Below are 27,927 nucleotides of genomic sequence, written 5' to 3' on the forward strand. Positions count from 1 at the left end.
AGGTCTGCATTTATTCCTTTTGAGGAACAATATCTAAAAAAAGGACCTTTCCACCTTTTCCTCCCTCCCCGCCCTCCCCCCAAAAGACAAAGGCTCACACAGACACAGTGGGATATATATGTACAACATAATAAACCCCTCCCTAAAGAAGCAACTGTATATCCAAAGGGATACAGAATCAGAATTGTAAAAATCATAGTGAAGTTTGCTTGATGTAAAGCCTGAGATTTTCAGTTGGTTCTTCTGCAAGGCTGCGACACCTGCCAGATATGTTAAAATCTAATTTTTTATTTCTTTTTCTCTTTTTTTATTTTTTTTATTTTTGCTACAGTCTTTAGACTAAGCATGCAAGACATACAACTAAGTGCAACTGAGTGAAATGTATTTTTTATTTACTCATTCCCTAACAGTTTGGACTGAGGTATGCGTACTAACAGTTTCTCATGCTGTTATCTTTACTCATGTCTAGCTACACATGCTGAGAATGAACTAATCTACCAGATTTTTATCCCCTTCTGAATACCGAACTAACCAGCAAACCACTCAGTTTAGAAGCACAGGGCTCAATTCTCATGATGCCCATCTGGCTACCGCCGGCACGTCACGAAGCTGCCTGGATATAATTTAAATGAAAAAAAAAAAAAAAAAAAAAATGTTTCAAATGACCACAGACTGCCCTTTTTTTTTTCTTAGCTTTTTTTTTTTTTTTTTGTCTTTTGAAACAGAAAGCAGAGTTGCGTTTTATAAAAGTAACTGCCAATAAAATTTCTTGTACCAAAGCTTATGAGTGGACAGGAGTGTTATTTCCTTATGAAAAATGCTGACCAAAAACTAAACAGAACTGAGCAAACGTGCCAAGATCAACCAAAATTAAAGCAGTCATCCTAGCACAGTCCCGAAACAGAAGTGGCACACAATCTGTAGAACCAAAGACCAAAAAAATGTTGGTTTTTTTTTTTTTTATCATTTAATTCTAGAAATACTATTACGTGGTCCAGTTAAATTGTGGGAGCTTTTCTGTTCTCTTCTGTATTTTATTAAACTGTCTCCTTTATCTGATACGCTAATTTTCCGCGAAATAACTGCGTCTTTGCTTTCTCCAGCTCCCTTCTCCCAGCTCCACCAGTAACACTGATTCCTAGTTCTAGCCTCAACAGCTCTCCTCGATTCCTCTTTACAGGCTTTACATTTTGGTCACTGTAAAGAATTGCAAATAAAAAGTAACAACTTTGGTTCAGACATCTACTTGGCCTTCTAAATTTTCTAGAATAAAGGAGCAGTTTCCCTCTCAGGTTAGCAATAGCCCACATCTTGTCATTTCCATCTAAATTCTTCAACCTCCTTTGATCAACAATAAGAGGATATTTGGCTTCATAAGATAAAGCATATAACAGAGAACATAATTTACCTTTGTGTAATATCTTTGGTAATTTTAGGAAAAAAAAAAAAAGGTACAAAGAAGAATATAAATTAAGCTCTGAAAGGCTTTTTGAAATAATAAAAAAGCTACAGTCCTACATAAATAAATGAGTGACGGAAAAGTGGTTGCAGAATGAAAATGTCTGGGTGTTGGGTGACCGAGGTTTACTGACCTATCGCAACAAATTTTGTATGTCGTGTTTGCTTTGAAGAGCCTTGCCAGTTTTGCCTAACAAGCCCCGGTGCGAATTCTCTCCTCGATCTCCTGTCTCCTACGGCGAGGTTTCCATACTGGCTGGTGTAATATTGCGTAACAATCTTAACTGCAGTACTGGATGTGCACAGCTGAAAATTAACACTTTAGCATTAGTGGGGCTCCGTCCTTATTAACTCCCGTAACAAGTTCAATCTGAAATCTAATTTGTATTCAAACAGATTAATGCCACCAAGCAATCCTGAACTGATGTTTAACCGTGAAACATCACCACGTACAATAACAATTTAATGAAGTCATCTTTCCAACCACTATTTGCAAATGCAAATGCAAAAAGAAAAAAAAAATATAATTGTAATAATAAATGTATAGGTGCCCATCTCGGTAATCTTCGATATTCCAGAAAGATTTGTTGACCCATTAGAACTCGTATTAAACAACCGAGAACTTGCCACTGTACTATTCATCCTCTAATAAAAGCGAACTCTGTTGGTGCTGCATATGTTTCTTTGTGCTGTTCAATTTTGTGGCATTTGCTAATATTCACCGCTGCTGCCAAAAAAAAAAAAAAAAAAAAAAAAATCAAAAAAATCAAAAGACCCAACCCCCTCCCCCCTCCAAAAAAATAAAATTAAAAATACTGCTTTGTGGAATGAATCTGTGTTGCTTCCTACAGTGTTTCTATGTTCATCTGTCATTCATTCTCATTCTCGCAGTACTTCGTTCCTCTCTCTCCGCTGGACAACCCTTCCACATGTATAGTGCAGCATTTGGGACCTTTTCAAAAAATAACAACAGGAAAAAAAAAAGAAAATAAAAAGGAGGAGACACCGAAATGGAATGTTTTCCATAGCTAAAGAAAACATGGTGGCATCTGAAGGAAACTGGAATGAATGACAGAAAAAACTACAAACGATTCAATGACATTCAGCTTCGTATAATAAAAACACCTATTAACATTCATCACAAAGTACAGAAAACGTTGAAGCCTCCGAGAGGCCCTGGGCCCAGATGAGGCCTGAGGTCAGAACTTAAAATGGTAGAGGAGAAGTGGGGCGGGGGAATAAAAGCAATACATTAAAAAGTTTGGGATAATTTTTTCTTTTAACCCCTCCCCGATATACACGCTCACACGCACACTCACATATCCACACATGTGCACACACAGGCCTTCCCCATCCCAAATGGAAGCAAAAAAAAAAAAAAAAAAGAAAATTAAAAGAACAACAAGAAACCAACCAAAAAAACAACAAAATAATAATGGAGTAAAGGCAGTGATAATCAACATGCAGTACTGTGCAAATATGTTGTCCATTGGAATCCTTAAAATCTGGGCAAAGACTTGATCTGCAGTTCAGGTGTACATGCTCAGTTTGATGTCCTCAAGTGTCCAAAATTGGCAGGACCTGCAGTCCACAGCTGGCTGCTAAATGCAAGTGAATCAGTTTAGCAAATTTACAACACTGATGTTGACTGTAAGAGAGGAAAATCCCAAGTACCAAACAAGTCCATCCAATGCACAGAGTACAAATTCCTTTTTTCAACAAAAAGTAGAAAAATCAAAAATACTCCCAAATGGGATACTTGATGGCACTAAGAGTTAACATATTTCATAGTTGTCAAAGTGGACTGAGAATCCTCCAGACTGTACAATAATGGAGAGATTTCACAGCTAAGTTTGACGCGTTCTTCCAATCTTCATTCTCAGGATAACGGTGTCAGACATACTCATTCTATGTCCTCATTTACAGGTTCATCTTCATAATCTCTGTCGTGATCGAAATCTGGACTGTGGTTGGCTGTTGTCACTAAGGATAGCGGGCCTTCATTTTCATCTGGATCTAACGGTTCTTCTTTGACATGCACGGGGTGCCTGGAAAAACGAAAACACGGCCAAATCAGCAAGTTGCTCGTTCAAAAACGGGTTTGGCCAGCTCGGGTGGTTTGAGAAAGGCCAGGCGGTCTGGGCGTTCGGACCCGGTGCGGCAAGGCCTAGGAGCTCCAGGCCGCCAAGGAGAAGACCCTCCGCTTCTCCGCCGGCCGCCGGGGCCGAGTGAAGGCTACGCCGGGCAGGCAGCGCTCAACTGCCCCGGGAAAACACTCTGGGAGGAGCACCTCGATAGGGTTTCCGTCGCGGGATCAAGAGAAAACGCTCTCGGCTGACATATTAAGTTGATTAATACAATCTTTGGATAAATAAGTGGAATAAGCATCCGAACGGCAAAGCAGCAGTTTGTCAGCCCGCCGAGCCGGCGGAGGCTGGGCTAATCATCGCTCGCTGTGTGTGCGGCGTCTCTCGTTAACATGCAGAACCTGTGAGACAACTCTCCAGAGGACGACCCCAAGTGAGGTTCTATCATTAATCAACTTCAAGCAAACACAGCAAAGAGACACCATGATACATGCTTTAAACTCCAAATTAATGCATATTTTTACAAACTGTCAATAAGGGAAGAAAAGCCCTGCCAGGAAACACAAACAGAGAGGAAAAGGCTCGCTCAACACAACAATATGATAAGAAAGCACAGTCCTAACGAGAATAATAACACTGTCAGCTGTAAACAAGGCAGAACATGATCCCCAGCTCATGGTGGGCACAAGGATGTACTAAAGAGATGAGATCTGCCAAATTTCTCATTACAGCATAGCACACGAATAACCCGCAGGGGAACGGGGCTTGGTCATTCAAAACGGGTACGATAACAATTGAAAAATGTTGTTCGTAAATCATATTTACAACAAATCCTATACAAATACAAATTACCGGGTTTTTTTCCCTTTTTTTTGGTTTGTGTTTTTTTTTTTTTTTTTTTTTGTTCGGCAGCTTTTGAAATGTAAAATAGCCATGTGAGTCAATAGTGTCTTGTTGGTGGGACTTTATAGGGAAGTAGGATTTTATTGACATTACCAAGTATTAATAATGCGACACAGCAACGGAGACCCTGTTTGCTTCCTAAATAATTGATGTTGTAGGCAATCCCTTAAAATAAAGTGTTAATGAGTTCAAGTCCCACTCTGTCTCTCATCGAGTTGATATCCACCTCCTAGAGTCTTGGCTTTTCTCCACGCGGGCTGATTTAACCCTTTCGTGTAGGCTACGTGAAAACACAACCCGAAGCGCAAACCTTCATTTCTAAGAACTTTTCCTCTCCTTGCGCAGCTTTGCTTTAAAACGAATGATTTCAAAGAGCTGCGTTTTATTTTATGCTTTGAGTATCGGAACGACGACACTGTTGGTACTCCGCTGCACTGACACCGAGCCAAGAACAAACCACCGAAGGGGGAAAACGCGCTCGGGATCCACGTAGAAGCCAAAGGCAGCGCTGCCTATTTCAAGTGCCCAGTGTGAACCACTCCTACCCTTGTGTGGTGTGCAGAGCTGTACCGACACCCTATTTATTTATTTTGGCTTGAGCCTGGACCGGTTTAGGAAGCACCTAACTTGCTGACCGTGGACATTTCTAATGCGAGCTGTGAGTGCCTCTAAGTCCCTGCGTACGTCAACTTCTGGAGCTGTTAAGTGTCAGATCAAGTATTAACTGCACCTTCCAAGCCATCCAACGAAGGCACAGTGGGGAGAAGCGATGCCGCAGCCGCGTACGCACACCTCTTCCCTTCAAATTCACTAATACGTCTCCTTATCAACACATCCCCGGGAGCAAAGAGGTTTCTCTGCACATCACACAATTTTTGCAAAAATTGCAAGGAGACGGACATTGCTCGCACAATTTTGACCTAATTGTTGAAAAAAAGGGGGGGGTAAAAAAAAAAAAAAAAGACCGGGAGGAGACGATTCAAATACGAGCGGTTAAGAATTAGCATAAGCATATAAAAAGCCTCGCGAGCGGATCGCCGCCTCAGAGGTGTGCACGTGTGAACCGTCCCGGCGGCTCGTGGCCACCACCGTGCAACCATGCCCATCATTTGCAACCGGAAAAACTTATATTACGAATAGGCCGTGGGGCCCTTCACTTGGGAGAAAACATGAAATGGAAAACAGAAGACTAAGGGGGAAAGAGCGGCTACACATAGAGAGTGACAACGCGTGTGTTACTCCGCCTTTACGGCAGTGATGTTTTTTACCGCTGTTTTAATTGAAAAGTCCTCCTTGTTGGCTTTCTGGTTTGGATGCTGGTGCCGGGCTTATTTTTTTTTTTTTTTTTTGAAAAAGGTGGGAAAGTTTGAGAGGGCAGAGGAGAAGGCGGGTGGCGCGCAGCGGAGGCGGCCCCGGCACACGGACGGGAGTTTCTCCAGAGGCGGCTCAGGGACCGCATCTCAGCGTCCCACCCCACCGCCACCGCGGAGGGGTACCAGCAGACCCGACGGGTACCCGCTGGGCTCGCAACCACCCGGAACGCTGTGAAAACTCCTTCAAAGGTCCCCGAACCTTCCCAAAGCAAACTCTGCCCCGATTCTGGTTTTGTTACCGACGCAGGTGAAACCAGGTTGTTTTGACCAAGTTTCTCTTTGAGGTTCGGTGTGGTTCCCAGAAGTCAAAAAGAACTCAACTTGAGGAGTGAAAAGCAAAGCAAGCACCAGGTTATGAAAAGGGCCGCTCGACCCCGAGCAAGACAAAGCCGTCGAGGGCCACAAAGCCACGGGGAGGCACGGCCACGGCCGCCTCCGCCGGCAGCTCACGTGTTGGACAAACATCAGACAGCGAGCTTGGCAAAAACTCCATCCCTCAAATTAGGAGGGTTATCTGGGTAATACAGCCCCCCGGGGAGAGAGCTGCATGGAAAACAAGAAAGAAAAAAAAAAAAAATTCAACTCCTCGTGTACTCTGTCGGTCGTAACCACAAAGTGGCATGTGAGGAGGGAACCTTACTGAATCTGCGATTTTGCTCAAACGTTTCGGAGCAACTGAAATAAATAAGCTTAAATAAGCTCAAAGGCAAAGGGAGACTTTTATATCTCTCAACTAAGTCCAAAGCTCTGTTGACCACCTCACCAAAACCCCAAACTGGGGAAGCAAAACTTCCTTAAGAGACTAAAGAACGCACTCTCTAAATTACAGAAAAGGTAAAAGCTGGGCTAGGCAAAAAGGAAAAAAAAAAAAAAAGGGGGGTGAGGGGGAGGAGGGAGGATCAAGGGTTTCCCATTTCTTTTTTGTAGTAGGAGAATTTCAGCCCATTCCTTTTAAGTAGATGCCGGAGACTCCAGAAGGGGTTAACAATAAATAACCTTGCTGAACACAGATTCCCCTTCTTTTCACATCTGAGTAATTCTTTTGTTTGTCCACTCTGGGAACAGAGGAGTTTTTAATAAAGCTGACTGTTGTTTAAAGCCACCGAGTTCTGGTGGTGCACACAGCATGGAGTAGTTTGCTTTGTGGCTACCTTTGGAGCATATCAGGATGAAAGTGTTATGTCCCCAAGCTGTAATTATGCGACTACTTTCTAGTGTTTCAAAAGGAGGGAGAGAGAAGGGGGGGGAAAAGAAAAAAAAAAAAAAAAAAAAAAAAGCCAACCCTAGCCGTGGTTCAATGTGTCATAAAAAAGGAAACGAATGAGCGGTAATAAGACTTCAGCTAAAGCGTTAGACTTCTTAGCTGTCATGTTAACAAGGTCTTTTAAACCTTACAATAAAGTTTAAAGCTTGATTTATTCTAATATACTGAAATTGTTTAAAAAATAATTTGCATTGTGACACGGAAATCCGTTCTGAGAAAAAACCTGAAAATGTCATTACCAAAGCGGGCTGACGGAAAATAAGAGGTTGCACAGTGTCTGGAAATTTGCCGTTGACTCCTGATTTTATTTAGTAAACAGGGTAAACCCCGCAATGGGTGAACCCTGTTCTCTCTTTAGATCCCTTCAAACTATTAAGAAACACCTTTTAATGGGGAAGCTCAGAGGCTGTATTGGAACATCACCCGGCCACATTTTACTCAAGCAAAAAGAAATGTTCAGCGGAGAACACATATATTATCAATTCTGAGAAAATGAAAACACTCAGGAAACAATCATTTCCATATTACAACAGAAAATTGGATTTTCTGGTGAATAATGAAAATGAGGCAATCCCTCCCCCCGTCCTCCTCTCTCTGCAGCATTTGTTCCGTGCCCCTCACCTTGGCATCAATGCGCTAAGAGATGATTATTAAGTGCAACAAAGGCCACGGCTATGCAGAGTTCTGGAAGATGTCCTACCCTGTTTCAACTCGGTTATTTTTTCCCTCCTTGCAGTCTCTTCAAAGACAACGAAACCTTAGGTGAAATGAGAAGTCCGTGAACTCCGCTAGCCTTGAACTTGCAAAAAAATAATTACTGGGATTAACGCAACATCATAAAACGTTCATCCCTGTCTGTTTGGCCGGGAGAAACCCTTGGGAGAAGTCTTGTTTCTGGAGAAAAGCCACGTCCCTCCACTCCTCCTTCACGCCGGCCCTGCGTGGTCACGGGCAGAGGATAACGAATTGTGACTAAAACTGCCTCAAGATGAATCCCTCTGCGAGAGACGGAAAGTGTGTCATGCAACGCTACTTTGGGAGAGATAATTAATACTGCACAAACAATCACTGGATAAGCTAAACACATTATTTGAATGTTTTGAAGTAAATGGTAAAAGACAATGTTTAAATTAATTATTAATTAAAAATGAATGTTGCCATCTTTAAAGGTTTTTTTTTTTTTTTTTCAAAGCACTTTGTGCACTGATTTAAAATGCTGCAATATCAAAGTATCCAGAGCCTCAGATTCCTTCGTGCCCCCTCCCCTCTGACAACACATTATGCAGGTGGGAAACTTTTTTGCCATTAAATGCTAATTAGTTTCACAACTAATTACTACCGTGGTATTAGGTTAATGTTTTTCTACTTTCTGATTTAGACTTACTTCTGTAAATCCCTTATTCAAATTACTTTGAAGTAAAAGACTACAAATTAGTTCTCTTCTTGATGTGTAATGTGAGCCCTGGCAAGTCAGCCTGAAATTCCACAGCCCCGTTTTAAGGAAGAGGCAGAAGAAAAGGCAGGGCGGCTCTCGCACTGGGTCACTCGCACAGGTTGCCAACCGCTCCGCAGAGTTTTTTAGAGAACTGCGAGACTTATAAACTCCAGCCCCCTCGCCAGCCGCCAATTACCCGGTATGTAATTTGAAGGAGGGGGAGTGGGGGGGCGGAATTTATAGCTTTGCAAACTCACTCCGCCACCCCATAAATACCGAACACACCCATCGGGGCATCACACCCTTCCTGCCTTACCCCTTCCTGCGCCGGCGCGCCGCCCCGCTGCCATCCGCGTCGAGCAGGGACGGCGATCCCCCCTTACTTCACGAGGTTATATACGCACTCATTATGCTGCCGTCTGTTGCTATAACGCTCCTATTAATTTTCCTTTTGATATTTTAAGAGCAATCTATAAATCACGCAAGACCTTCACGTGCGCCATCGGTAATGCTGAGCAGGACCCTCGTGCCTCGAGCGGACTTTTTTAGACCCGCCAAAGCAGCCCATTTCCCGGCTCTGCCCCGCCGGCACGCTCGTCGCGTGGACCGAAGGGCAGAGAATTCAGATTTTTTTTTTTTAATTTTTTTCTCCAGAAAGCAGCTCCCTGTGAGGTTTTGCAGGGCTTAAAGGAGAGAACTGCAAACAAGTTAACAATTTTATAGCTCTGTGCGCTCTGCGAACCGGACTGAGCTGATGGATTCTGTGTGGAAGTCGGTAAACGGCCCTTTTACGTTCTAACCAAGCCAAGCACGTGCCCAGATGGAGATGTCTTCTCTTGCTGCTCCATCCACGAACCTCAGGAACCAACCACGAAGCCCTCCAGAGCCACACTTCAGCAGACGGTAGGACAACACCCAGAGCCACACACGCGCCCCCGCCGTACTTACATCGCTTGCATAGGGGAACGTCCTGGACTACTGTCACTCCCGTTACTGTTCGTATGCTCCATTGCACCATTGAGCTCTTCCCTCATCGCGTTGGCTAAATTGCCCAGAGTGGGATTTCCCATGGAAGCAGTAGTGTATAGAGGTATACTGTTCTCAGCCATTGAAGCCTGCCAGGGACACAAACAAATATATGAAGAGCCGTGACCAACATTTTTATACATTGCACAACACGCTCGCTCATTCCGAAACATTCTCCGCATTTACATTATTTGCAATTACCGTTTTTTTTTTTTTTTTTAAAAATATTGTGCTTTCTGATAGGTATTACCCCGATTCCACCAAGGGAAATTGAACATCATCTGGGTTTAAGCATTCATAGCTGTATTGGCTTGTGAGAGGATGGAGCTCTCCATTCCCTATTTGGAATTATACCCCCTGGAAAAAATAAAAATGTCTTGTTCCTATTTTCATTTCGCAAAATTATGTTTGGGGCTTTGGTTTTTTGTTTTTTTTTTTTTTTTTTTTTTTTTTTTTTTTGTGGCATACGTTTGGGTTTGGATTTTGTTTTTAATGACACGGGGAAAAAAATTAGGAAGTCGCTCAGCTGATAACTCCTTCCTTCCAGAGCAAACGGGCGGCAGGCAGGGGGGAGCGTTACCCGGTTTGGTTTTTCTCCTGACAAAAGTGTGGAGTGGAGCCGCGGTTCGTACCGACCGGACGAGTCTGAGTTGCACTGATCTACCCGAGAGCTGAACCAGTGCGTGTGAAATTTTTTAAGCCTCCGCAACTCAGCTCTTACCTCTTAGCTATTACAGATCTGACCATTTTATTTCGATTTTAACTCGTTCTGAAGGAATACCATGCAGAGGCACACGGGAGTTAACTTTCTAAATGGAAATCTTTGTAGGAAGAGAATGAACTGTTAAATATTTTCCTTCTGATTCCCACCGTTCTGCCTGCTAATATTTACTGTGTGTCAGCATCCGCTCCCGTTGACGGCACAGTCCTGTGCCCGGCGCGGCGGCGGTGGGAGCGCGGAAGCCCGGAGCCCCGGAGGAGCCCAGCGTTTGGGCAGGGATGGGATGCACGGCTTTTCCGAGGCTCCAAGGACGTTTAACCATTTCACCCATCCCAGCCGGATCCGGCTGACGTCACCCGCAGCTCTCGGAGCCGTGCCACCGCCGCAGAGCCCCCAGACGCTGGCTCGGCAGCGCTCGACCTGCGCCGGGGGGGAGGTCAGCCGGCTGCGGCGGCGGAGCCAAAAAATCCAGCGAGCCTCCAGGTCTGCGTGACGCAAACCCTGCCCGTGGGAGGGGAACCCATGCAGAAGTACTCCCCACCACACGCTCCCTCCCGGCTCCTAACTCGTGGGACAAAACTCCTCGCTTGTTGCCATCCCGGCCCAACCGGTAGAGATTTTTCCAAGCGAGCGGAGCCGGAGCCCGGGCGGGGGGAGGCGGGATGGGAAGGGGGGGCACGGCCAGCCCTGACCGCAGCATCTTCAGGAACACGGCCCCTTTTACTCTTCCTTACGTTGACCTCTGCGTGTGCAGCCCTATGTGTCACACGTGATTGCCAAAGCTATTCTAACGGGGAGGATTATTTTTATCTTCTCGATTCAACAACCGGCAAACTCATTGTGATTAGGGGACGCAAAGAATGGTTCACATTTCCTGCACTTGGGCAAAATAATGACTCAAGTTCTTCACCCATAGTGATAACTTGTAATTGCAGTAAAGCAATTTACTGGGGGGGGCAGGGAGGTGGGACGCGAGGAGTGTCTGCTATAAAGATAATAATAGGGGAGGGGGGTGTTTTGGGAGCCCTCGGCGACCCGCTGGGAGAAGAGAGCGCCGGTGGGAGCTGGAGTCCCCGTACCTTCCACACACAGAGCGGGGAGAGAGCCGCTTCTTCTCCCTGGCCACGAGGGAAAACAGACGGAGGAGACGTCAGAGGGGTCGGGGTGACAGAGAGGGGCGGCTCTGCCACCCCCCAGGAGAAGAAAAATCCATGCTGCCACCCCGGCGGCACACAGCACACCGTGCCGACCCCCGGCGAGGCGGCCGCCGCGCTCACGGGGATGCGCGAAGAGCCGCTCTTTGCCAGGGGAAGGCTGCTCGTTAATTATTAATTAGACCCAACGTAGGAACGAGCAGGTAAAGCGGCCCTGTGTCCCAGGAGGACAAACTGCCCACGCAGCATCGGCTTCGCCCAAACCCCCGTAGGGCTCCCGCCGGGATGCTGCCTCCAACGGCCAACGGCGGGAGAGGAGGGAGGAACCCGCCGCTGTATTTCTCAGCTAAACGAGGACCCGTCCCAGGGCAATGAGTATTGTTCACCCCCGTTTATTAGAGGGGCCACAGCAGTAGCCAGTGTGGCCCAGGCTCTGCTCTCCATCAGCTCAAGCCGGCACAATGCCACGGGGTTGGGGGGCGCATTTCCCACTTCCAGGAAGAGCGGGAAATGGAAACGGTTTGGAGGTGATGGCAAAAGACAAGAATGGATGGAGATGACGACAGCGACACGTGTTTCAGGAATAAAACACGAACAGTTCCATATGATAAGCATATTAATTGAAATTAGTCACATAGTTAACAATGTGAAGAAACGCGGGATCGTTTCACTTTTGCCTTTCAGCCTCGTGAATGCAAAATGTGCTTGTAATCTTAATACTATTCAAGAGACAAAGCAGTCTTTAAAAATCACACTTCACAAGACTCAAGGGAAAATAAGTTACTAATGAAGGGTATTTACAGTTGCTTCATTTAAACACGCTTTCATTCGCTTTTCAGAAGTTACTGCATGAACTCAAATAATTGGAAGAAATGCAGAACATGGCTTTTCTCCTCCTCATCTGTCCCTTAGTTCTGAAAAGAGAAACCTGCTAAACCTTCTACAAAACGCGGCTGCCCCCGCGAATACCCATGGCCACCAGTAAACTTCTGGACAAGCGGCTCTCAACAAACGAGGGGGGTGCAGCCACGCACGGTGCCGCCTCCCCCCTAAATTCACACTGTGGGGGAGAGGTTTGAACCCCTCCTCCCCCCCCCCCCCCCCAAGCACACGATCCCCCCTGCAAATTCAGGGCAGGGGAACGCGTTCGCATCTTTGGTTCGTACCGCAAATACCGACTTTACCTGGGGTTTGGGAGGTAGACTCAGGAATTTGTAGAGGGGGGGAGGCGGGAGGGGGGGGGAAATGCCAACCTGATAACACAGCACATGAGACAGGGACGGAGACGCGCACACTTTTAGGCTGCAAGTTCTTAATTGTGCACCAACACTTTGTGTATTTCTGCATCGTGAAACCCCAGAATTTTTGTCTTACACTTACAGTACAGCTTAACCCAATAAAAATTATCTTCTTTTTTTTTTTTTTTTTTTCTATAGGAATCGCCACGTTTATTTTTTTACCAACAATAGGAAGATATGCAAAAATAACCCTTAAAAGAAAAGGGGGAAAAATGATCTGCTTTCTCTTTAAACCCATGAACAATAGAAGGTCACGTGCCGCAGTATCCTATCATTCAGCACATTAATAGCTGTGCTAGAGTAATTACACTTGTGGTATTTTTGCCTCAAGTGAAATTCTGAAATAAGAGGATGGAAATTATGATACTGCTGATAAATATTAATAAGTGAACTTTTAATTTTTTTGCCACAATATTCAAAATGCTAAGCATCTAGCTAATGCTGAAGCAGCCTGATATGTGTTTGCCTCCAGGGACTATGATGCTTTATGCACTTAAGAAAAAAGTTTAACGGAATTAAAATTTAATATCTAATTAGAGCAAGGCTAATATATTTTGAAATGAGTGGGGAAGACACACGCCTCTGTTGCATATTTGCTACAGTCATTAATCTTACCTGTAAAGCAGCATTGAGAGGTGTGCAGTAGGTGTGGCTGGTCTGTATGTTTTTAATAAGAGAAGGGTTACTGCATAAGAAAAACACAAAAAGGAGAGTTAAATGCAACCAACTTCTGTGCGAGCGTTTCAAGCACGTAATGCTTCCTCCCACACCAGAAAACTAGAGCTGAGACTGTTTTTCCACACAAGTTCTCTTTCGTTACTCTTTTTTTTTTTTTTCTTTTTTTTTTTTCTTTTTAAATTTAAAGAATATATCTGAGTTTTAGGCTATGGTTATCATATTTGCCTTTACTAAATAAGGAACATCATTATCTCTCAACGTTACCTCGCCATGTGTTCTACTACCCTGCGTTAGTAGCGCATCTTGGCATCTCTGCTCATTTTAGCTGTGTTCAGGAGAAATTCTCCAATATTCGTCGTGTCTGGGAGCCCGTTACCATGTAAAGGTCCATCGTGAGGAGGCTATGATCAAAAGCATCACGGGACATTTGAAATACTACTTCATGCAAATTACTCTCGAAGTGGCTGGCAGCGGAGTCCCTCGCAATGGAGCAGGGGACCGCGATGAGAGAGGGTTTGAGCCGCGTTTTTTCCTGCCAGGCCAACGGCGAGCGGTGCCGGTGAGGGACCGCCACCGCCACCGCCCCAAAACAGTCCGGGGCTGTGGGCATGGCGGCACGGGGGCAGGTACTGCTGCACCGTGTGAAACAACACGCGGCCCTGAAGGCCGTTTTAATTAAAAAAAAAAAATAAAAATAAAAATCTGGTGTGCTATTTTGGACTCTTACTTTAGTCATCTTAAGTTTACATAAGGGGCCAGATTTGAGGAAAAATTTTATGGTTGGACTTGATGATCTTAAAGGTCCCTTCCAACCTCACTGATTCTATGATTCTATGAAAATAGGAAAATGAATGCCAAGCATATCCGCTCTCTCTGTAGTGGGCAGGCAAATATCACTGGGTCCACCAGAGGGGGGGGAGGGGGAGGAACCTAAAAAAATCATCAAATACAAACTAGATAAAAAGTCCCAACGCAAAAAAAAAAATCTCCAAAAAGTTTTATCATTCACTGGGCATTATTTATTTTTTGAGGGTTTGTTTTTTGGTTTGGGTTTTTTTTTTTGTTTGTTTGTTTTGTTTTGTTTCACGTGGAAATAAATCACAGTGAGGAGAGTCTTAACTAAGCCCCTCCCACAGGGACCAGCAAGGATCCGTTGTCCCGGAGAGACGGCCTTTGAGTAAAGGTCGGAGAAAACTGTGTTGGGAACCCCGGGAATATTTGTGCGGGGCTGCTGTCGACCCAGGACGGCCCGTTGAGTACAACCCTGCCCGCTGGTCTCGCTGCGCCTTCAAACTTTTTAAAGTTAACTCAAGAGTTTCTGTTCTAGAGGCACCTTCCTCTCCGATTCAGACTCGCAAAACAAGGCGCGCAATCGAAAGCAAAGGAAAATATCCCAATTTAAAACTTTTCCGAAGCCTCTCCTGGCATATAGCTGTCTTCCTGACGGGTCTACAGCAGCATATCTGCCCTAGCGCGGATAACTGCTTTAGTCTACATCGCACTATCAACAAATGCTATAACAAACACGTCAAAGCAGAGTTATTCCTACAGGCGTTTGGATTATCAGAGTAGGACACACAAAATACACATAACAACCAAAAATTTAGTTTCTTTAGCAGCAAAGGTGATGTCGCTATTTCGTGAAATGCAAGCCTACATGAGATGGGTAAATCATGCAAAGCAAAGCAACAGCAGAAAAAAAAAATTAAAGCAAGTAAAAGCTCTTACTGTGCAACAAGCTCGCCAAAGTTTTCATCAGGGCAGTATTTTCGAGGACGGCCTCGTTGAATATGACGGCCACGTTTAAACTCTTCATCATCAACAGTCCAAAAGGACCCAAACTCATCCTCTACTCTGATAAAGCACTTATGCAGTGAGAGGTTGGTGCGAATGGCACCCTGGGACAAGAGCAGCAGCAAAGGAGATGAAGTGGAAACAAAGGGACACGGGATCGGGGACAGAACAGACATCAAATACAGGGAAAAGGAAAAAGAAAATAAAATGCAATAAGCATAAGCAAATGGTTTGTGAGGGTTAATATGCATTGCCACCTAAAAGCTACTAGCATGTGATGCAACAAACACCAAGCAAGCAGGGTCAGGGTACTGGTGGGCATACAAACAGTAGTGATGAGATGTTTGTCTCGGTTTCCCTTAACTGAAACAATGCGAAACCACCTGTGGTTGGTCTAACACCAGCTAGCAGCCAAAAGCCTCTACGTTAAACTGTAAGCATGATCCAAGCTAGGCTAAGAAGTTCAAACATGGTGGACATACCCACTGATCTTTTGTGGCCTTCGTTTTTGGAACTCTTGTTCATCCACTGTCCATACTGCCCCTTTAACGTTTTCTACTCGCACAAAACACTTGTGAAGACTAAGATTATGACGCACTGCATTCTGCAGCAAGTATAAAAGAGAAAACACTCAAAAACTTTCTATGAGAAAATGCTCATCATTGTCCAAGAACAGCAGCACAGTCAGCTTGACAGTCCTCATTGCGCAATGTTAAGCCCCTTCCCCGCCCCGCCCCCGCCCCCGCTTGCTTCCCCCGGCTCTTCACATCTTATTTTTGCAAAGACAAAATAAAATATCACAGCTTAAACCCCAGATTAGCAATTCAAGTCATTCTTATCCATTACCCCCAGTGTGAGCGAGCACAGCCATCGTTTTCAGCGCGGCAGCAGCGCGCGTTCTACAATAACGGCACATTTCATAGGGAACACAAGAGGAACGCTGCTTAAACATTTACACAACAAATATATACGCCCCGCAAAGAGAAACTTCTCCTCCTCCCCTGGAAAAGAAAGCGGTTAGAAAGAACAGAAAGGGTTTCGTGGAAGTACAGACGGCTCGATTTAGCAGAGAGGCACCGGAGCTGGTGCCGCTGCGGTTTCCCACAGCCGGGCTAATGGGAATCAGGTGCCGAACCTCCCTCCACACCCAGGGCACGGGCCGGGGGCTCGGGGGGGCCCGGCAGCGCCCCACCGGCCGGCACGGCACCGACTCCTGCCTCCGCGGCTTGCTCTTATATGGAAGTTGGCTCCTATTTCTGGCAGACTACTGCACTGACTGATCTGAGCCTCTGCCAAGCGCAAACGCGAGGAGGGCTCTCCGAAACAAAGTGATAATATCCCCACAGCTCATCACCCGGAGGGACCCGCGCTCGTGGCATCCGATGCTCAGATGTCCTCTCCGCAGCTTGGGGGGAAGGATGAGCCCGGCCAACCCCTCCGAGGCGCCGGGACACAACGAGCCACCTCGCTTCGTCACGGCAAGCCGGCGGCTCTTCCGTCCCTCCTCCCTCTGAAACGGTGCCGAGAGGCTTGTTATTCCTCAAAGGCAGTGCCATGCTCCTTCCCCGGTTTAGGAGTTTTCTGAGCGAATACCCTACTGCAGAGCCACTCGAATCTGCACGTGGAGCTCGTCCCCAGCGCTGCCGAAAGGGGTTCGGTAAACGGGGAAAACAGAAGAAGCCATTTGCTGAAAATATGCAGGCGAACAAACTCCATCCATCATCACTGGCACCATTGATTTAGTCAATCTGGTTGACTCGTTAGCAGGCACAATGCCAGCCAAACACATGGCCTGGGTCTAGGCAACCAGGAGACTACAATTCTTTTCCCTTCCATCGTCATCGTCGTCGTGGTCTCTTTCTTTTTTTTTTTTTTAATGAACATGGGGTCTGGATGGTGAAAGGGAGCTCTAATCATGAATGTCTAAATCACTGCGCAAACAAAGGGTACGCACAGCGCATTTGTCATGTAAATTAAGAGGCAGCGGTGTGTGGGGGGTGTGTGTGTGCCTGGGAGGGGAAGGCTAAGAAGAGTCTTTTCCTACTTTTCCGTTTCCCTGCGATGACGGCTGGCACCGTCCCCGCGCTCCCGTCCCCGGAACAGGGGTAGAGTCGGGGCTCAAACCTCAGACCGCCTTTGCTCAGCAGATGCTTTGAGTGCAAACACGTCTCCTCTGGGCTGCAGGTGCCCTATCTCAGCGCTTTGGCTCTTCCACGCTCATCTGCTTGCGAACCGGTGGAAAAATAAACCTCGGATAGGCTTTTCCTCGCAGCAAGGGAGAAATCCAGCAGAAAGTCAAGCTGTCCATCAGGGGCTGCTTCTTTCTGCCCTTACTTTCTTCTGCTCTTTTTTGGGGTTTTTTTGGTTTTGGTTTTTTTTTGTTTTGTTTCGTTTCCTCCCACCTCTCCCAGATTTCACTACTGTCGAAACTTTTGGCAAAACCCCCCATTTTGAGGTGGAGGAAAAACATGCGAACGCCCCCCACCTTACGGGCTAAAACCGGCCAGCTCAGCAAGCGCTGGTGGGTGCCGCGCTCCTGCAACCCGACCCGGGGCTGCCGGCCCACATCTGGGTAACTCAGGCAGTTTCCTGTGAAAATGGGAAGGCTGTCAAGTCTGCAGCAAAATGTAAGAATAATAACGCCGTTTCCCCCAGCGAAAGCTGATCTTGTAGTTCATACGGCAGTTGATCAAACGCGCGCAGCAAAGTTGGGGGAAGTGAGTCCTCGGAGTTTGTAAACAGTCTCTAAATACAGGGTTGAGCAGAAATATTTGTGTTCTTTAAATAAATTTTACGCCGGAGAAATACTTTTGCAGTCTGTTCTCGCTCTCTTGAAGTCAACGTGCAATTGACGGTTAAGGCCGCTGGATCGGGCTCTCGCTGAATACGTCGGGACAGACAAGTCGCGTATTTGCGAGGCGTCCCTGAAGCGCTGCCCTCGCTTTCTATTTTCCACCCCATCACTTATTTAAGGAATTCACGGCAGGGAAAAAAAAAAATAAAATTGTTTTGTTCCCCCTGCCTCTGGGTACTTGCTATCTAACAGTTTTATTTGAACAATACCCCGACGTTTCGGAGCCGCACCTGCAGCCCGTGCCTCGTGGCTGCGACTCGGTGCCAGCAAATTACTCCAAAAAATAAAAGCAAACAGACGTCGCCTCTGACCTGTCAGAACCAGTTCACAGCGCTCCCCCAGCAATCAGCTTAACAGAAAAATTAGGAGCTATTATTGTAAGATTATATATTTACCTTGTTAAAAATATTTGTATGCAAGCCGCTTTTGCAGAAGAATTACCCTGAACGTGCTTGAATGTAGTAAATGAAAGGGTTTGTTATTTTAATAACTGCTCAGGCTCTGCTGTACTGCATTTTGGGAAAGAGGTTCATTTTTTAAAGGTCTTTATTCCTGCACTCTTCTGCGTTTCTGAAAGAGGGCTCCGGGAAGCTTGCCCGCGCCAAACCCTGACCCTAAACTTGGGCAACGCTGACCCAAATGCCCCCTAAGCATTAGCTGAAGGTGAGAGCAAATCGGCACGCATATATTCAAATTATCCCGATTCTGCAATTAGCCCCTGGTGCTTGTTCTGCGCCCCGTGGGCTTCCCGTCACGCCAATCCAGAGCTGCGGTTTCAGCCCCGCTGTTCCTGGCAAAAATCGGAGCAGTCTTCAGCACGAAAACCCGCATTACTTCAAGCGGTTGGCCAACTTTGCTAGCGCTGGTGGCTCCTGGGGTGCAGCTTCTCCTCCCGGGTAGGTGCAGCGGGACCGGGGCACCCGCACAAGGTCAAGGGGTCCGGGAGGGGTCTTCCAAACGGCACCTGCCTCCCCGGGACACATCTCGCCCTTGCGCAAGCCCCAGGGTCTGCAGCTCGGCCTCTCTCCTCCTCTTCTGCCGAAGCACTCTGGAAGCGCACGTGGCTTCTGGGACTGGATTTTACGTGACGCACAAAGCTAATTCCTAAAACTCGCCTCGCAGGAGACACGGCCAGGGCTGCCTGCCGCCTCCTTCCACTCCCTCCTCCGCTCCCCTTCCCTTTGCTGCTGGAATTAAATAGGATTTTTACTTCAGCACCCACACCTGCAGCTGCTGAAAAGTCCTACTGGAACCACTCCAGCAGCAAGAGACAGGCAGGTCTAAAAGGATCTTAAATCAGGGAAAGTTAATTTCCTTTCTGGAGAGCAAGGAAGCTGCGAAGTGAAACACCGCTCATGTTTTCCAACTGCAGTGAAGAATCAAAGCAGCGATCGCAGAGACTCTTCCTGAACCGAAGAGCTTCTAGGCCAAGGTTGAAAATGTACAAAATTGTGTTGGGACCTGAATTAAAAGCAAAACAGGCTACTAAAACCCACGCTAACTTCCATGACCGTTTTTAGCTCCCTCCTCTGAAGGAATTAATCTTAAATGCAGGGCGGGAGGGGAAAAACAGAAAGAGCGGGTGAAACAGCGTGCATGGGACACATCCATCTGACCTGGTCACGAGGAGCTGTTTGAGAGCAACAGAGCTGTCTAGATTAAGAGAGGCTCAAAGTACAATTTTTACAGTGATACAAGATCCTGTCATTAGCTTCATTCGTTTGTACCTGCGCTAGCTTCAGAAGCCAGCGCGGCTGTCATAATGCCGTCTATAAGGGGAGGAGTGGCCCCCCAAAATAGAAAATAAAATTAACTCCCCGGACCTCTTATCTAACAGTATCCGAGATGGTTACGGTGGGAAATTAAAGTGCCAACTATGAAGTTAAACACGTTTCTTATTGCGAGGCTTGCTTCTTGCGTATTATGTTCAATAAGCTTCTGCTGTGCGATTAAAAAAAAAAAAAAAAGAAAAGAGGCAGTTTATAACAGATCTGTGTATGTAGTTAAGAGTCAACTGACTGAGGGAAGAAATCCACTGCTCTATAGATCCCGGGGAAAAAAAAGTGGTGGTTGTGATTACGGTCTGCATAACTGAAAAGACAAACGGTGCATCTTCTACTGACACAATAACTTTACCTCTTTCTTTTTTTTTTTTTTCCTTTTCCTAATACGTTCCAGCCGAAGGGCTTGAGTTTCACTGCTAGCAGCAACCACACAGAGGAACTCGTGGCATCATCACAGAACATAAAAGCCAATAATGGGGATTCAATTAGTGGTTTTCAAAGGCAGAAGAATTTTTCTGCCAAATATCAAACCGTTCCCGCAGATAAGGCACCCAGTGTGTGTCACAACTGCCGATCTAAATTTTCACGTCCACATGTCGTTACGATTTGTTATGTCATCAGCAGTGCCTATTCTGTGCCTGTCAGATCTCAAAGGCGAGAGGCGCGGGCGGGCTGAGGCTTACCTTCCACGTCGCCGCGTTGCGTCGGAAGTAGGCAAACATTCGCGTGAACCAGTTGTAGATTTCGTTTAGTGTTAGCTGTTTTTCTGGAGATTCGAGGATGGCCTTGTGAAGCAAAGCGATTGCAAGGTGAGTTGCGAACACACCAGTACAAAACACGCTCACGGTTTTATTTTACCAAACACAAAAAGGGAAGAAAGGGAGGAAGGGAGAAAGAAGGAAAGAAAGAAGAGATTTGGAGCAAAAAATCCAAAGGAGGGTTTTCACAATATGAACTAAGATTAATGGCTGTATTTAACAGTTCAATGGCAAAATTCAAAATGGAATTATCTAATTGTTTTGAGTTTTTATTTCTGTTTCCTTACAGAAATATTAATTTATTAGTCATTCATAAAGCAGAATCAAAGAGAAATGCAAAACATTTCACTAGCTGATTAAAGCTCAGTAATTATTTAGAGCTCAGATTAATTCTAGGGATCAGAGATTACTGTAGCTTGTGATAATTGACTTGCCATCTTTAAACAGGCTCATTTTCACTGTTGTGTGAAATGAATTTCCTAATAATCACATCGTATTGTAATACTTAATCAAAAGCAATTATGTTATATATTGCAGTTCTAAAAACCCTTATAGTAAAGGTTTGAGCATTTGAGCACGCTTACATACCAAAGGTTTGAAAATCTATTTAATCCAGAGTGTGCACATATAGGGAGATATCTTTTTTTTTTTTTTTTTTTTTTTTTCCCCCTAATCCAAACGGCGTGCGTGTGGCTCAGCTTACCTGTCTAATTAAAGATGCATACGTGAATGGTGGTCTAACTTCTGCGTTCTTATAAAATTCTTGGTTCTGGGCAATATCTGCTAAATAAGAGCAGTTGTTCTGTTATCATCACAGCCTGCCGCCGCCGGGCGGCGAGCGCCGGCAAAACCGCCCCGACCGAAGGGGCTGCGCCAGCGGAACCCCTTTACCTGAAGAAATGGGGACGTTGTATTTATCCGAGTACCGCCTCCGGATGGGTCCGACGTTGTGCATGCTCGTGGTAGTGATGACCGACGGTCCCTGCGTGACGGGAGTGATGGGCGCAGTCGGGGTGGTGGGAGTATGAGGTAAGCTCTGCGGAGACGCCTCGGACGCGGTCTTGGAAAGCGTGACGCTCGATACCAGATTCAGCTGCGGAGGGAAGGACGAGGATTTCGTTACAGGCGGCATTTCTGGCTAATTAAGGGCCGCAGAGAAAATTCTCGAGAACGGGGTCTTCCTCGGTTCGGAGCAGACAACACAGCCTCAGCCTTCGCCTCGGCACAAAGCGCTGTTGGAACGTCTCCGTTAGGAGCCGGAAAAGGGGAATAAATATATACATTTCCGAATAGATTGAAAAAAAAAAAAAAAAAAAGAACAACGTACGTAGCCTGCTGCCAGAACTACAATCGCGGATTTTTATCTAAATCTTAAAACAAGATCTCACACAGTACATAATCATTTTAATATTTTATTTTAGTTCCATTGTTTCACAATCTAACCCCCGCACGTCTCTTATTTCCATGCTATCATTATGCACGGCTTCTAATCAATCTTCTTGGATATTTCATCGAAGGCATCGGGCTTAAAATAAAAGGCAAGACTTTCCTAGGGACGCACTAGGGAGAAACGCAATCTCTCTCTTCAGCATTTGGGCTTTTTCTTTTTTTTTTTTTTCTTCCTCTCCCCCTTCTCCGTTCATCCATTTTAAAAGCAAAGCCCAGAGTAGGTTAACACTGGAATAATTTAATTAATCACACTGCATGGAATACTGCAAGCGTTCAGCCCAGCAGAAGTGGTACCACTCTTCTTTTTTTTTTTTTTCTTTTTTTTCTTTTTTTCTCCCCCCCCCCCCCCCCCCCCCCCTTCCTGCTAGGACGGAAGGCAGCAGCGTTACCTGCAGGAAGCCCGGCCCCGCACAAATGGCAGCTCGCCACGGCCGGCTCTAAACCACAACCGCCTCTGGGACTGCGGATCACACCCAGCTCCAACTCAAGTGTTTTCGATACACAACCCTATTTATATAACCGGCATCCACATTCCTCCCCGACCCTTTCTTTTTCGCCCTACAACGCCCTTTGAAAGACGATGCTCCGTCTCAATAGGTCACTCCTGCTGAAGTGTTTTAAACAAACAATCCGGTCTCTTAACTACAACATCAGAAAAGAACGACCGAGAAAAGGGCTCTTTGACTACTTCCACATTCCCTTCCCTTAGGCGGTTTTGCCAACAATATTGGTGAAATCCTGACCCCATCGAAGTCGGTAGCAAAATTCCTACTGAACTGAACAGGGCCAGAATTTCACAACTTTCGTTCGCGATTAAAATACCTGTTTGCTGGACATCAAACCTTTTCGGATGAAGGCAAGGCACACTACTCAGCTATGCCCCCAAACATCTCCTGTTTATCCATAAGGCACCATATTAATTTTCCTCCTATGAAAGTAACTAGATAAGAAAACTCCCATTAGCATCCCTCGCATGAGCTAATAGCCACAAATAACATTTCTTTATAAAAATAATAGGATTTATCCAAAACAAAGGTAAAAGAAAGGGCTCTACTATTACACAAAGGATGCCAACACAAAAAGCCCGTCGCCCACAGAAAGGGCTCAGCTGAGCCACAGATAAACCGCGATTGCTTTTCCCTCCCGACGGCCAGAGGCAGCCAGCCGGGGGAAGCCCCGCCGCTAACGCCCGGTTCCGCCGGCTCCGGAGGCAAGGAGGTGGCCAGCAAACACCCATCCTTCTGCGCAGGCGCTCACGGACCACGCTTCGCCTTCCAGCGGGAAATACTGAACGCTTTGCGGCGAAGCCGGAGGGCGCGGACCCAGCGAGGGATGGCGAAAGGCGGTGAAATATGGGTATCGATGTCCCGGAGGCTCCTCCCGCACCCGCGGGAAGCGCTAAATGCCGCCCGGAGGGTGGGAAGTGCCGCGGCACCGGGCACCGCCGGCACGTGCCGCCACCGAGAGCCCAGTCGGTTTGTTGACTGGCGTGATTTAAAGACGCTGATTAGGGACACGTATATAGTAACGTCTCCCTGTTATCCATCTATCCATCTATTACATACGATAAAAGGACCAGTGACGATAATAATAGTACAACTGACAGGTCTCACCATGAAATTAAATCTACTGTATTTTATCTCAGTTTCTAAATGGACATTTTAACAGTCCAATAACCGCGAGCAAATCTGCATCAATTTTAAGTGCCGGTCTCCAGCGCCGGCTCGGCAGCCGGGCCCTCCTGTTGGAAAGATCACTGCTCGTGCTTCATCATTACGGCTCCAACTACTCCATTTCAAAAGAGCCCCCTTCCTTTTTCAGCGTGTAGAAACTTAACATTTAATCTGTTTCTACTAGGGGAAGCGCAAGAAAGGATCCGCAAAGGTCAGCGTTCTCTGGGTAAAGAATTTGAATCGAGTTAAATTTCTTTAGGCTTTTCAGCGTAGGTAGCAACTAGGAATAAACACAGAAGAGGATGAGCAAAGGGGGGGGGGGGGCTCTAACAGGCTTGACAAATGACACCGTGATTCACACCCACTGCTGGGCTGCCACTAATAAGCTACAGAGGAAGCAGCCAATCTCAGCTAATTACCAGATAAAATTGTATTGTAAGGACTCTAATTAGGAGATGCTTATGGAGGTGATCTAATGATTAAACGCTGCATCCGAGTGACCCCACCATCAATGTGCAGCGGTGCAAGATGTCACCGGAATATTTTGTAGAAACAGTAATTTTATTTCAAGGAGGGGAGGCAGTAATATTTGTAATAATGGCTATGAGGTAAACTAATTAAAAGACAGTTCCTAAAGGAAGACTGTGGCTTTGAGCAGCTGTGGCCGTTCCAAAACAAAGTGCCAAATCTCAACAGAGGAGCTGCAGTCAAGTGGAAAATTTCTGCCTGACCTCTGCTCTCGCTATTAATTTGCAGGAAAACTAATGACACATATACATATTCCCACAAAATTGTTCTAATTGCTAATTTGCCAAAGGAGCCCAGTTTCCAAATTAAACATGACTGCAGTCTGTGAGGAAAGAGAGAACAAAAAGCTGGAACGCAGCGAGTGTGCTGCGTTTCACCTCCGACGACCGTTTGCGAGCCTGAACCAACAAGTTAATGAAACACGACCTCGTCGATCGCGAGCGAAGCTTTTCCTTTTTCCGTGTTTTATGTGATGACACTCTCCTCTTCCAGCCGGGCTCCGATCCCTGCCGGTGCCGTCACCAAAACGCAAGCGCGGGTAAGGGAGGAGAGGGCTGCGCTCCCTCCCCAGACCCTCGCCGCTGCTTTCTTTGTTGCCTCTGTAGCACGAAGGCTGAAAAATCGGTTGTGAATTAGAGCAGAATAACAAATTATGAATGGTGTTGGTTTTGTTGCCATCTTGAATTATTAACCTCAACGGTAAACTATTAAATCTTAATATTGGCATCAATTAGAAACGTGAAAGCGGCGGTGGGTGGTTGCGCAGGGCAAAGATCGGGGAGGGACCGGGCTGGGAGGGTTTCTTCTCCTGATGGAAACTCGACGCGGTTTCTCCCTGTGTGCAGTTTCTATTTAAAAACAAGTTACTATGATTAGAAAAGTTGTTCGCATCGGTATTTTGCAAACAGCCTGTTTCCCACATACCATAATTTTTGGGTGAGGTATCACTGCTGTCGGAGGGGAGGGAGCCTGACTCACGGAGTTAGCACGTCAACGAGCAAGAACTCCTGCAGCGCAATAGGGCACAACGTGGGGCGCTCTCCAGGTACGCCGGAGAGTTACAGCCCCTGCACCAAAGAGTTAAACGGTTTTGTGATGTTTGTACCGGGGATGGGGGGGAGGGAGGATTTCCTCCAGCCTTAAAAACAAAACAAAAATAAAACACCCCAAAACCCAAAACAAGAAGGGGGGAAAAAAAAAAAAAACCAACAGAAAAACCACCGAACTCCACGAGTTTTAGGTCTTAAAACTATGCAAATTCAATCCCTGAACCTTGTTGGGTGCTTTGCTCAGTTTTGATTTTTGAGAACATTTCCTCATACTATTTTAACTTATTCATAAATGCCATAATTGTTTCAGTGTTCAATATCCTGCTCAGGATTTTGTTATTAACCTTCCCTTTCAAAAAGCAGTCATGTCTTCCTATGAAAGGTGAAGACTGAGTCATTTTCTTTTTTTTTTTTTTCTTTAGATATAAACAAGGCAGAGAGGTAACCCTCTCCTTCACCCCATAAAACAGATTTCCAGTAAGTGGCTCTCCCGTTAGGGCTCAGCCTGATTCCTTTTTGTGTAAACATTTTACATGACAATAGTGGCTGCACAGAAAAAAAGACCCTAAAACTCTTTTAAAAGAAACAAAGAAAAAAAAAACAAATTAAAATATGTATTTCTAAGCATCACAGTGGGGCCGTACCCGCTGCTGCAGGGCAGCGACTCCTCCGCCACGGATGCTGCCGCTCTGGTCCCAGCTGGGGCTGAGGATTCCTCTGCACCGAGTTCCTGGGACAGAAACACTCTGGAGAAGAGATTCCTTTTCTTGACAGCCAGGGTGGGAGAGAAAGCTGAGGCTGGGCCTAAAACTTCGTTAAGTGCTGCGTCTTCCTCTCCCGTTTCAGCCTGGACACATGAGCGTATTGGACGCAGAGCCTGGCAGGCAGCAATCACTTAGCAGGTGTTGTTATTGGCAGGAACACTAAGGAACCCGAAGCTGAGGAGTGAGACTTAATGAAAACCAGTATATAAAAACAGCTTTTGTTGTGCTTGAGAATCTCTCTTTATTGCTGCGTTTCGTTATTTTCTCAAACTATAAAGTACGGCTACGGCAGCTAAAATGCTCAGTCATTACCTCAACAGTTAAAAGACTATTTTTTTTTTTTTAATGCTTTGTTATTACAGTTGCTAAAAACAGTATTTCAAAACAATCGTAACTGCTATGGTTAGGGTAAAAAAATACATTAAAGAAGGGATATCTAACAGTGCATTTTATTTAAAAGGCCAAAAGTTTCTTTAAAAGTTTTCTGTCCACTCTTAAAAGACAGTTATAGCGCCCAGTGTGCAGAATTACTTGTTGGTTGATGCTTTTTCCTTTTCCTTCCCTTCCTATGAACTTCAGCATAAGTTAATCCCCCAAAAGAAAGCACATTTCCATTTCGACCTATGATGCTGATCACTAACACCAATGAAAACAGCATGTAGGGGAAGGTATCTTAATAGCAAATCCAGAAAGAAAATTCTTCAAAAAATGTTGTTCTGGCTTTTGTGTTGTGTTTTTCGTTTCATTTTTTTTGTTGTTGTTGTTGTTTTTTGTTTTTTTTTTATTAACTTTGAAAAAAGTTCACCTTATAAAAATATGTCACAGCACATTGCTTCACAGCCAGCTTTGTTCTCACTTTATTCAGGTCCTTTAGGCTCGCCAAAACAACACACGCAGCAGCAACAGGAACACCTTTTCCCGCCCCAAGCGCTAAGTTGTGAGATACGTCCATCTCCTTTTAAAGTTCTGCACCGCTGGGAATCTTAAGTATGAAATCGGACGTTTACTAAAGGTGGTCCTGAGCACTGCCCCGGCCCCTGATGTGCTCTCCCTCCCCAGTTCCCTCCTGCCCGCCCAGCAGCTCCCCAGCAGCAGGGGAAGAGCTGCCCTTTGAGCATCCCAGGCACCAGCAGCGACCTCCCCGCGGCCGTACCCACCGGCCAAAGGTTTAGCCCATCCACCACTACGCTACATAAGAACGTGCCTAAATCTCATCGGCTTTAATAGGAGTGAAGAGCTTTACTGAACAGATGTCTCGGCGGACCGGTTGGGTGACACGCACGGGCCACCCCACCGCCCTCCCCACGGTCAGAATTATACCGCACGGAGCTACAGGCACCCAAAGATGAGGATGTGATGGAGGGACGTGGCCTAGACGGGACAAGCAACCCTTCCCTGAAGCTGGGCGAGTTTTGAATGCGCGCACAACCAGCGAGAACCTGGCTGTGGTCCAACTGGTCCCCAAACCACCTGCTCGGCTACTGCCAGGAGCCCAAAAGGCAAAGAGGGTACCAATGGTCAGCGTGGATGACAAATGGCACGTGGGGAACACAGACGCTCAGTCACCGATTTTACCTGCCAGTGCGAAAACGGTTCAAAAAACAAGCATTAAGAGCCTTTAAGCAGAATAAAAACGTTTCCGCGGTCATGGAAAGGCCGTAATTTTAAATCCCAATTCACTGCTCTGTTTGGATTCGCAGCCGCTCTTTCCTTTAAAATCACCGATGTACGGTAATGTATTAATTCTAACATACACCTTGCATTAGTTATGTTGGCAAAAAAAAAAAAAATTAATTACTGGATGTAGAGAATACTTTGCACTGCAATAACGGTCATCAGATCTTTTTACCAAAGTCCTATCCCACTGAGTTGAAAGG

The 27,927-nt window shown here is 45.9% G+C and overlaps 1 protein-coding gene across 1 annotated transcript in view; it reads right to left on the bottom strand.

Annotated features, from left to right (window-relative positions):
• Positions 1-966: 966 nt before the first annotated feature.
• Positions 967-27,927, bottom strand: part of FOXP1 (forkhead box P1) — a 399,883-nt gene continuing 372,922 nt past the window's right edge. The window contains exons 13-19 of the mRNA XM_082487999.1: positions 21,479-21,680; positions 21,291-21,367; positions 20,513-20,614; positions 15,674-15,795; positions 13,335-13,404; positions 9,469-9,635; positions 967-3,506 (exon numbers count right to left, since the gene is read on the bottom strand). Of these exons, the coding sequence (XP_082344125.1) occupies positions 3,362-3,506; positions 9,469-9,635; positions 13,335-13,404; positions 15,674-15,795; positions 20,513-20,614; positions 21,291-21,367; positions 21,479-21,680 (885 nt within the window). The 3' untranslated portion in view covers positions 967-3,361. The remainder of the gene's footprint in view (positions 3,507-9,468; positions 9,636-13,334; positions 13,405-15,673; positions 15,796-20,512; positions 20,615-21,290; positions 21,368-21,478; positions 21,681-27,927) is intronic.

This window comes from Vanellus vanellus, assembly GCF_965231255.1.
Source record: "Vanellus vanellus genome assembly, chromosome: 9".
Taxonomy (NCBI): Eukaryota; Metazoa; Chordata; class Aves; order Charadriiformes; family Charadriidae; genus Vanellus; species Vanellus vanellus.